Raw genomic sequence first — 10,900 nt, forward strand, 5'->3', positions numbered from 1 at the left:
GTGCGACACCCAATTCTTCAATGAAATCTGCAGTTAAACCTTCATCATCATCCAAACATTTGTATTACTTTCCACTCAGCACAATTATCGTGGATGGATCAACAAGAAGTTTGTCATCCATGCTTTCTGAGAAAGCCACAACAACAGAAGAGGAAGTTATTAGAAAGTCAATAATGAGTAGAAGTAAGAGTGTTTCGTCTGCTTCAGGTTCTTTCGGTTCTACTCAACTTACAGTTGGTCCACTCTATACGAATGATTCGTCATCTGGTTGTAGTAGTTCTCCTTCACAATTAACTATTGATAGCAATGCAACGTTTACTGAATTTCATGATGGAAGATCATTCACGGTTCCATGCATTGTCGAATTGAGAGATCGCTTTCAACAATATTTAAAGTCAACTAGTGGAAATTCTGGTGATTTCCTATTGAAATTGCATAAATTAATGTTTTTAGATGAGTTTTATGATCCAACAAGGAATAGAAGAAAGAGAATTGAGAATTGTGAAACATTATTCAGAATGTGTGATCAATATTTGACATTGATTCATATTCAATCAAAAAATTCACTTTCCTTTTCATTATTAGATACATTTCCATATTTGTATAACTTCGAGGAAATGCAAAAGATTCAACCTGACAATTCCATTTTGAAAAATCACGAATATTTGGTGAAATGGTTCAGAAAACAATCTGAAAATTTAAAGAAATATTTGTCAGAGAAAGCTAGTCAAGAAATTGAAGTTTCCTCTTCACCTGAAGATAATACTGGAATGTTCTTGTCACCTTCAGTATCATCAACAACACTAAGTTTTGTAAATTCTCCAACATTGTCATTCCCTGGAAGTGATGTTGGACAGCCACTAGAAAAGACAAATCCCTCTTCTCAATTATTACTAGAATATTTGGATGAAAATGAATTGAAAATGTTAATTTACATGTTGAGTTCTGAATTGGAAGATTACTTTTCACTTTTTCAAAAAGCTAATCCCAAGTTTGTTAAAAAGTGGTTGGAAAAGAATGTAAAGAGTTTGCCAAACTATATTATTGACACAATTTCCAAAAAGAGAAAGAAATATTTACACTATCATGAAAACTACAAATTAACTGAAGAAGATTTGAATATGAAAACAATTCTAGACTCTGATTTTGAATTCATTCAATATTTGGCCGAACATACTGAAGATTGGAAGATTCTAATGGATTCAAATCCAATAATAGCAGGATTTAAATCAAAAGAAAATTATTGTAAATTTACTGACATGAAAATGCAAAAATTCGTTACAACGGTCAATTATTCACTGGAAAATGTATTGAAAACCATGTTTGCTAACATTGAAGAATTAGGAGGTAGTGATAACATGATTGAAAGTTCTGAATATCATCACTATACTGAAATTGATCCTTCCATTTCGAGTAGAAAATATTCTACTGTAATTCAAACATCATTGTGGAATTATGGATCAATATTCAAGAAACGTGCATTGGAAAATGTCATGTCATGCAAGGCAACATTTTGTGGAGATGAAATACAAGATGCCATTCATCTCTACAAGACATGTTCCTATGTTTCTAATAAGAATGAAGATTCCAAAGCTCCAATTAAAATTATTGTGGTAGGAGGCAGAATATATTCCAAAATAGATTCAAATAGAACAAGAATTGTAGATGTAAGAATGTTCAATATTGGTGGGATTGTTGGAAACTTTGATTTTGTAACTTCAAACAAGTTGGTAGTGAAAAAGTCAATTGATGGAATTCTAGAATACTTGAAAAAAGCCATGACCAATGCAGAAATGGAAGGTTTTCCAGTTCCTGATAGTTCTAAACACATTTGGAGAACACTAGTCGATTACTGTAGAGTGCATTGTAAAGTAGATATTTCTAAATGGTAAATTAAAATATTTAATCTACATTATTGAGCAACTCGTCCATCTTTCTCTTTTTTGATTGTGATTCCTCTTCGTCTTCTGATTCACTCGAATAATATTCAGCATATTCGCTATCAGAATCAAATACTTCATCAAACTCCTTAGTTTCCTCTCTGTATCGTTTTGGTTTTGGAATATCATATACTTCACTTCTTGTACCCCAATAATTAAACCAATCTTTGTATTCCCTCTCATCTAGTTCTTTTACAAGTTTTCTGAGTCTCCAATTTTGTTTCAATCTATTTGAGGCATACTCAATGCTATAAGAATTATCCTTCACAGCCTCTGTAACAATTTCTAGATCATCCTTGAATGTATCAGATACATGCTGGAGTACAAATCCATTACCTTTAACAGTCTCCAAAATAAACTCTCTATCACTTTTCAACTCCTCTGGAATCTGCTGGAAAAGTGCTGAGTTTTTTTTGAGTGCATTCAATAGCATGTTTCTGTCAACATTACCAAAATCTTTCATTTTCTCTAAAATTAATGGAACATTTTCTCGTGATAAAAGTGTGGCCTTCTTAATGTCATCCTCTCTTTCCATAATATATTCTATTGCATTGGTGTGAGTGGATGTTGTCATGGATAGAACTTCCCAGTCATTTTGTAAATCAGGATCAGCATACACAATAGCACTTCCATCATTGGAAACGGCTGCCAAAACAATTTCCTTATCTGCCTGAAGCTCTTCTGAGGCATATTCCAAAGATAGCCCACAATTTCTTACTGCATTCAATACAATTTCACGATCATCTCCATAATCTTCCCAAATATAACTCAAAACTTCTCCATTTTCATTTACACATTCCAAAATGAAATCTCTATCCTGATATAGTTCATCACACGAATATTGAATTGCATATGGAAAGGTTTTGATAGCTTCCAAAATGATTTCGTTGTCTCGGAGGAATTCATTGTTCACAAATTGAATAGCCTCTCCATTATTCTTTAGGGCAAGTAAAACCATTTCTCTGGTTTGATTCTCTGCATAAAACAACATTTCCCCACAATGTCTCACCATACGGCAGAAATCTTTTGTGTTCACATAAAATGGTTGTCGGAACTGCCAGTCATCCAATGGATTCTGACTATATTTTACAGATATTCTTTGCAGTTCGTCACTGGCATCTAGGTCCAGTTCAAAGATATTTAGATCTGGATGCTCTTTTGTTAATCGTTTAAGAAAATCCATATTCGTTTGGTAATGCTGACCAGTCGCAAAAACTCCTGAATTCAAAGCCACGTACTTTCCCACACTTTGACTGATATAATATTCATCATTTTCCAAATAAGGATCATCAATACATGCAATTTCAAATAGCTCTGTACAAGCATGTCCACATGAATCCACAAATTGATAAGCTGATCCATCGTTCTTAATAGCTTCCTTACAAACATCATAAGTGACCAAACCATGATCTGAAACACAACTCAGAGCATACCCATTTTGTTTAACAGCTTCTAACAACAATCCATACTCTACAATTTCATCATCATTGAAATATTCCATTGCCATTCCATTGTGTTGTACAGCTTTTAAAGCAAGCTTCTCACGAAGATCATCGCTAGCCAAGTCAATCAATTCACAACAATACATGCCAGCCTTTAACATGAATTCTTCATCGGAGCCTAATATTTTCATCATTGAAGCTTCAATAGGAAAGTCAGAACAAACCGATGGATAATATTCCATGAGCCTCATGTTAATCATATTTAACGTTGAGAAACTTGGTTCTTTCTTGTGATGTTTCCATCAAGTGTTTTTTCAACAACCTCCGCAGCCATAATTCATCATGATCACCATCACCATCACGATTAGAATATTCCAATAATGATGGATTCGATGATGATGTTGTTATTTGATGATGAAAATCTATCAAAGTAATCACAACGTTATCTTGTCGGGACATTTTTTCTTGTTTCTACCAAAGAATGGAAATGTTCACTGTTGTACATTTGCAGGAACTATTTACACTTGTTTTGTTGCAACATGGGTATCTGTGGTTTTTTTTAAATTAATTATATATATATTTAAAATTATTGTTAACGGTACCCAACAGCGCCATTTCTACTATTGGGCAGTCTAGACTACGGCACTGAGTCAATTCTGGTTTCAAATTGTAACAATAATTATTTTAATAATCAATTCACTTGCTGTAGTAAAATAGAATTTTCAACAGAGTTCAGGTCAACTTGGAAATTTCTAAACGGAATAAATCAATTTCTCCATTGTCGCATCCAGTGAATTTCACAATCCAACGAAATTCCACTGTATCCACTAATAACATGTCAATAGTTTGGACTGTTCGAAAGAAAAAAAAATGTTACTCACTGCTTTCACCATACTTTCGTATAGTTTATTGTTTATTCTTTCTGTTGCTTTTCTATTTCTACTGCACAGATATGTAGTTTATAGAAAACATTGTAAAATGGTTTCACATATTCCTGGTCATTGTCAATTTGTTCCTCCGCCACTTGTCAAATTTATTCCACAATTTTTACGAGATGAAAATTGGATTACTGACATGGGTGATGTTTTTTCATTGGATACTTTATTAAACAGCCAGAAGAAATTCAAAACAGATCATTACAAAATGGTCTTTGGATTCTTAAATGCTCCAATGATAATTATTGATAATCCAAAAATGGGAAAGGAAATTGCAACCAAGAAGAAATTTAAAAAACCAAACATGTTAAAATCAGCTCAAGTTGAACTATTTTCTGGAACTAATATTTTTGTAGAAGATGAATATCATACTTGGTTACATCAGAGACAATTAATGGATCCAAGTTTTACTCCAGAAAGTTTGAGAATGGTTGCACATGTTACTTCTGAAACTGTTCGAAACGATATGATTCCATTTATAGAAAGTAATAGAAATGGAAATGATATTATGGGTGATTTTGCAAAATTAACAATGAATGTTATTGGAATTGCTGGATTTGGTAAGTTTTTATTGATTATTTTTTATATGATAAATTCGAATTGTAAAAGGTTACAATTTTGATACTTTCAATAATAAGGATGAAAATAGTTTGGAAAAGAAATCAGCTCTCTATATTAATTCAATTAATACTTATAGAACTTGTCCAAAAGTTATTAGAAACCACATTAATATTGGATTGTTTGGGAAGGTTAGAGATGCAGCCACATGTTTCAAACAAGCTATTGGAAAGATTATTCAAAAAAGAGAAATTCATGAAGAAAATGAATCAACTTCAGATGACCAAAAGTCAGACGTCTTGTCAATCTTATTAAGAGAAAGAAAAACTAAACAGAAAGATGAAAATGGCTCTCTCACCAATGATGAACTAATCTCTAACTCGTTTGTTCTTTTAGTTGCCGGCCATGAGGTTCGTGTTTTATAATTAATTTTACAAGTATTTTACAAAATATTTGAGACAACTGCAAGAACTCTTGGATTTGCAACTTTTGTGTTGGCAACTAATGAAACAGTTCAACAACAAGTTCATGAATTCATTGATGGATTTGTCAAGCAAAATAATGGAAGGGAACATTTCGATTATGATGATTTTGCATCTGGTAAATTGGATTATCTCAGAGCTCTATTCCGTGAAACTTTGAGATTATATCCAGTGGCATTGGGTGTTCCAAGAGAGCTCACTTCCAATTCATCAGAATTTAACAATGTTTTACTGCCAAAAGGTTCACTAGTTCTCTATTCATGGGCAAATACATTGAGAAATGAGGAATATTGGAAGGATGCCGAAACATTTAATCCTCTCAGATTTTTGAAAGATGAAGATGAAAGAAGAATGGGTGTTTTTGGTGCATTGCATAATCCACAAACTAATCCATTTGTTTATTCTGTATTTGGAATTGGTGGAAGAGTTTGTATTGTAAGTTTTTACAACTAATTGAAATCTAATAATACCTTGTAGGGAAGATATTTTAGTGAAGTTGAATCAGTTATTGCTCTTGCCTATCTCACAAGAAAGTATTCATTCAAATTGTCTGATCCAAATTATAAGCTTGTATTAAAGACAAGAGTGACACTCTCTCCACAGGACACTATTCTCATTGATTATGTTCCTAGAAATTAGATCAAGAATTGAGAGAGTTATTGTTAAACAATCAGATCAATAAAGTTGTAAAACTCTCAATAGTATCATGTATAATATTTATTTGATTGTTAAATGGAATAGAATTTCAAGTCTTGTACACCTCTGCTGATCAATCAGATTGTTTATCACGCTTTTTGTTGTAATACTTTTGATAGCACGAATTGCAAATCAAACCAAGTCCAATATCTTTTCCCAAATACTTGTTGTAATCATCGATTGTTGTGTAGGAGGTATTATGTTTGCTGGCGAGTGAAGTTGCACCTCCACAATTTACACATTTTGACAAGTGTTTCTTCAAGGAATTCAAATCTTCATCATTTAAACATTCAATTTCCTCCTCTTCGTCATGATCGTTATATTCTTCAATTTCATCTCTAGGTCCAGTCCCCAACTCTTCATCCATCTTGTCTTTGCGAATTGGTTTTTGAGTGGCAATTGAAACCACACATACAGTTTTATAACCAACTCCGTACTCTTTCAAGTCTGCCTTTACGTTCAATTTTGACGGCCACCTTAAAGAAGTTTCTCTTTTTCTTATAATAGATGTGACTGGCAAGGTAATCTTTTTCTAATTGTAATCTTAAATAGAAACAATGTTTGATAGGATCAATACTTCTATCAAAGTAAATCTTCAATCTGGTAAATCTAAGGAATTCTAGGAGTCCAATCCTTTCACAATTTTCCTGAGTGATGGTTTTAACTTTGTTAATATCAATCAGTGGGCTAAATCTTAATAGGAATAATTCAGTATCTTGTTTAACATACATGTCAAACAGTGTACCATTCAACACAAGCTCCTTAATTGTTGAAGTTTTCCCATCCTGCTCTATTTCGCTCTCTTGTATCATAGCTGGGACAAATTGGTCCTCTGTTTCATTGGTGCTGTTGGTTCCAACAACTGAAGGTTCTTCTTTGAGAATCAAAGGAATTGACGCATTGGATGGGTTGTTATCATCTCTGGATTTTAGAGATGATGTAATGATTGATTCAATACCTCTTAGAAGAGCACTACCACCAGAGCTTTCTTCAATAATTTCACATGATTCAACATTCTTATTCAAATATTCATCTTTTAGGTAGGGGCTCAATTCTTTTTTAACTTGTTCTAATCTTTCAACTGAAACCATTTTTTCCAAACTTTTTCTAAAATACACTAGCTTGGTAATGGCTCCACAGAAATATAAGAGTTTAACACCATTGTGAAACATCATCATGGCCAATGGTTTGGTAATCTTCTCGAGTGCTTGTTGAATTTCATCTTCCAAATCTTGATAATGAGGTGGAAGTTCTTCACTCTCTGGATCATCAAATAGTTCAGCCATAGCTTCACATGGATCAATACCATGCTTGGTAAAAACGTCATGAATCAATGAAATGCCACTTGCATTTCCATTCTTGAATGTTACAATCGGTTCCTTCTCTTTCATCTCAAGCATGATAACATCAAGAGTCAGATGTCCTAAATCAGCAATCATAACACCACTATTACTGACGAGTAAACTGGCATGGACAAAATGCTGCAAACAAGAACTCTCTTCCGTAATGTAGACGTCATTAAGATTGAGCGTGTTTGATGAAAGTCTTGTAAAGGCATCAAGAATCGCATTTCTATAAATCAACTTTACATAATCTGATGTACCAGTTGGACATGTGAAAAACAATGCGCTCACACCATGGAAATATGACTTGTTGCGTGTTTTTTTAGTGGTCAAATTTTTGAAAATGTTTGTAGTAATTAATGAAATTAAATCAGCAACCCTTTCTCTTCTGCCACCCTTGAACTCAATTTCTAATAACTCTGAGACCATGAACACCTTTTTGATATTCTCAATTTCTTCCCATGATGATGGGGATGTTGAGACCTCTTCAGGAGAGCCAGTTTTTACTTCAGGAGAACCAGTTTGGTTGACCCTTATCCAAGATCTACTTGGAAGAAAATCTTTTTTGTCTCCATCAAACCTCAAGAATCTGCAGAGAAGGTCGGTTCCTTCTTTCGGTACAGTACAATTACATGCCTTAATAAAACTTGAACCCATATCAATATAATAGATTGTCTTTCCAATATACTTGGAAACGTTGAATTCTTTTTGGAGAGAAGGAAGATTATCAACTGATTCCAAACTACTTGGTGCAACTTTGGATTTGGTTTGAGTTCTAACGACTTGGAAGGCTTCTTGTCCATCGTAAATTACTTGGTGGACATGTTCGTTTATATCCTCAGCTTGATTGTTCTCTTCTGTTTTCTTGTCGGTGGTTGTTTTTCGTTGTTTTGGCACTGGTTGGTGTTTACAGTCTTTCCTCTTGCTGTTTTTCCTTTTTCTTGCTGGCATGAGTTGTTTTATTTTTTTATCTGTTTTTTATTTAAATATTTTTTTGAGTTTACAAGAAATTTTGACCAGAACAAAAAAGTTAGTTCCAATGCAACCTCCTTTCCAGCATTTGGTTTGCTTGTTGAGTATACCACTACAATACCCTACCAACCGAAACCATCTCGCCGAGACAAGCAATCCAGCTTGTTAGTATCCAAGTTTGCTGTTTGTAAAATTCATAACTTTGCTTTAAATCAATCTTGTGGATTTCCGAGAAAGCGAGAACGTTTTTAAACGTAGTAGAATCAAATCATCGTGAAGCTGTTTGTTTTTTCAACTTAACACTATGCACTTCGTTTTGCTTTAGCCCCTCAGTATTAGGAGTTTGAGTTGTTATTAGTAGTGGTAGTATTCATTAATTAATGAATACTATCTAGAAAGACAAGCGTCCCTCTGAGCAAGCTCATGTAGTCCTAAAATCTACAACCTTTTTGTTAGTAAAATCACACTTATTTTGTTATTAACAAAACAACATCTTTCTTATCAAAATCGGAATAATGGTCTTGCTGGACATGATTTTAAGCTCGTTTCCTTTGGAATGATGTTACGTTTTGCTTCAAATCATTCCCTCTCTCAGGAAATCCTGTAGAATGTTGGTTTTACATGAATTGAGAAAAAAATTCCTCAATATTATCCAACACCTTGTCAAAAGTAACCTCTTTGAGTTCTTTTAGTGGTTCAAGATGCGAGACATCATGATCTGTACGCTTCTCCTCATCGTCTGTACACTTCTCTTTATCCTCTTTCTTGCCAGATCTAAAATAACAAAAAGGAGTCCAATAGAATATTTCACCAGCAGCCTTTCCACAAATAACAATGTCCTCAAACCCACAAACGATAGCACAATAGTGGAAATCGTACTTTCCTTTCACATAGTATAAATTCTTTTCCTTATATTCAAAATCGTAGACATCACCAATTCCATCTGAATAAAATCTCATAGAATCTTGCAGAGCACGATATTTCTGCGAAAATATTGAGTCTCTCTGGATTGATCTATATTCTGCAATGAGATCTAAAACAAAACCATACACTTGATCTTTGATTTTTGGATTTCTTGTTTCGGCTACATCTCCATACTGATGATGAGTTGTCGGTTCCTCATCTACCCAAAATATTGTAAGAGGATCAAGATCTTCAACATCCCCTATTTGTGCTGGTTCAATTGAAGCAGATAGAGTCTTTCTTCTTCTTGTTGGTATTTCAATATTTTCCCAAACAGATTGATTCATCACAGATTCACAAGGATTTTCATCCTTTCTAATATTAATGAGGTATCCTCTAAGAAATACAATACACATTACAGAATTACACAATGACTCAAAACTTAGTTCCTCAAGTCCTGAGATGTGTTTTTGCACTGCATTTTGCACAAGACAATCATCAGAGCCAAAGCATTCTTTCTCAAATATATTTTCTGCTGGATCTAAAATATGAATCTTGAAGAATTCGTAGGGGTTTGTTGAATCACTATCTTTTTCAGGTCTAAAATGTACAAGTTTAAACGTTCCACCATTTGACTTTCTCAAGGTTACTATATAGGTTTGTTCTCCATCATTATCATAACATTTTCCTGAAATGAATTGATTTGCAATATGTGGTAAACAGAATTTGGTTGCAATTTCAGAGGAAACAGAGAAAGAGGCCACCGATCTATAAGTTAAATCCATTACATATTTGGCCATATTTTCAGTGTGTTGAGAATCATCTCCAAATTTCATTAAATCAATTAAGGAATCAATTTGATGCGTTAATGGACACCAACGATAATCCACACCATCCCTTTCCTCACGAAATTTCTCATTTCCAAAATAACTAACAGGTGCACGAAGCTGCTGTTGCTGATTTTGATTATTATTCTTTTTCTTCTTTTTACCTGGTTGTTGATTGACTGGAGGGGGTGGAGGTGGAGGTGGTGGAAGAGGAGGGGGTGGTGGATTTTTAGCATACTCATAAGAACTCAGAATGCAATCCAAATAACGATCTATCTTCTTAACGCCTGCAATTCCTAACATTATTCTAAAGAATACCTCCATTTGAAAATTTCCCCTAATTGTAAACAATAAATTGTCAAAAGAGCTATCAAATATTCTTTTCTGCGAAATTTCAACCAATTTTTCCAATGAGGAATCGTTCAATTCCCTTGCCAAATAATAATGACCAACTCCCCTTGTTAATTTCACATTCTGATGCAAGACAACTGGCTCATTAGCGCATGTGAAAAATTTCACATGAATTGATGAATAAATATCTTCTTCCTCCTCTCGCTCATCATCACCACTATCCTCGTCCTCCGAATGATAATAATCATCCCTGCAACTTTTTAATCTGCTTTTAATCTGAGTTTTTTGGATTTAAATAAATCTTGAAGTCAAAAATTTGCTTGACTTTTTTGCAGATTTTTTTGTTTTGATTAAAGCTGAAAAAAAAAACGTTCGTATAATCTTTGCGAGTTAATAGGTGTTTTTTGGTTTTATTTGAAGCCTGCTTTATGGATTTAATTAAATCTTGTTG

The 10,900-nt window shown here is 33.7% G+C and overlaps 5 protein-coding genes across 5 annotated transcripts in view; 2 read left to right on the forward strand and 3 right to left on the reverse strand.

Annotated features, from left to right (window-relative positions):
* Positions 1-20: 20 nt before the first annotated feature.
* Positions 21-1,525, forward strand: NAEGRDRAFT_65170 (uncharacterized protein; the record flags this gene model as incomplete). Its single annotated transcript, XM_002679390.1, has 2 exons — positions 21-1,413; positions 1,473-1,525. The coding sequence occupies 2 exons, from the start codon at positions 21-23 to the stop codon at positions 1,523-1,525; spliced, it is 1,446 nt and encodes a 481-aa protein (XP_002679436.1).
* A 377-nt stretch (positions 1,526-1,902) lies between these two features.
* On the reverse strand, positions 1,903-3,633 carry NAEGRDRAFT_47531 (uncharacterized protein; the record flags this gene model as incomplete). The annotated part of the gene is made up of 1 exon (XM_002679513.1): positions 1,903-3,633. The coding sequence occupies one exon, from the start codon at positions 3,631-3,633 to the stop codon at positions 1,903-1,905; it is 1,731 nt and encodes a 576-aa protein (XP_002679559.1).
* Positions 3,634-4,252: 619 nt separating this feature from the next.
* Positions 4,253-5,996, forward strand: NAEGRDRAFT_65172 (uncharacterized protein; the record flags this gene model as incomplete). Its single annotated transcript, XM_002679391.1, has 4 exons — positions 4,253-4,877; positions 4,927-5,285; positions 5,334-5,792; positions 5,835-5,996. 4 exons carry the CDS (start codon positions 4,253-4,255, stop codon positions 5,994-5,996), a joined length of 1,605 nt encoding a protein of 534 aa, XP_002679437.1.
* A 130-nt stretch (positions 5,997-6,126) lies between these two features.
* NAEGRDRAFT_65173 (uncharacterized protein) lies at positions 6,127-8,347 on the reverse strand (the record flags this gene model as incomplete). Its single annotated transcript, XM_002679514.1, has 2 exons — positions 6,127-6,425; positions 6,511-8,347. The coding sequence occupies 2 exons, from the start codon at positions 8,345-8,347 to the stop codon at positions 6,127-6,129; spliced, it is 2,136 nt and encodes a 711-aa protein (XP_002679560.1).
* A 638-nt stretch (positions 8,348-8,985) lies between these two features.
* Positions 8,986-10,900, reverse strand: part of NAEGRDRAFT_57465 (uncharacterized protein) — a gene marked incomplete at its 3' end in the record, with an annotated part of 5,582 nt that continues 3,667 nt past the window's right edge. Inside the window, exon 3 of the mRNA XM_002679515.1 lies at positions 8,986-10,699. Within this exon, the coding sequence (XP_002679561.1) occupies positions 8,986-10,699 (1,714 nt within the window). The remainder of the gene's footprint in view (positions 10,700-10,900) is intronic.

Source organism: Naegleria gruberi (assembly GCF_000004985.1).
Source record: "Naegleria gruberi genomic scaffold NAEGRscaffold_13, whole genome shotgun sequence".
Lineage (NCBI taxonomy): Eukaryota > Heterolobosea > Eutetramitea > Acrasida > Naegleriidae > Naegleria > Naegleria gruberi.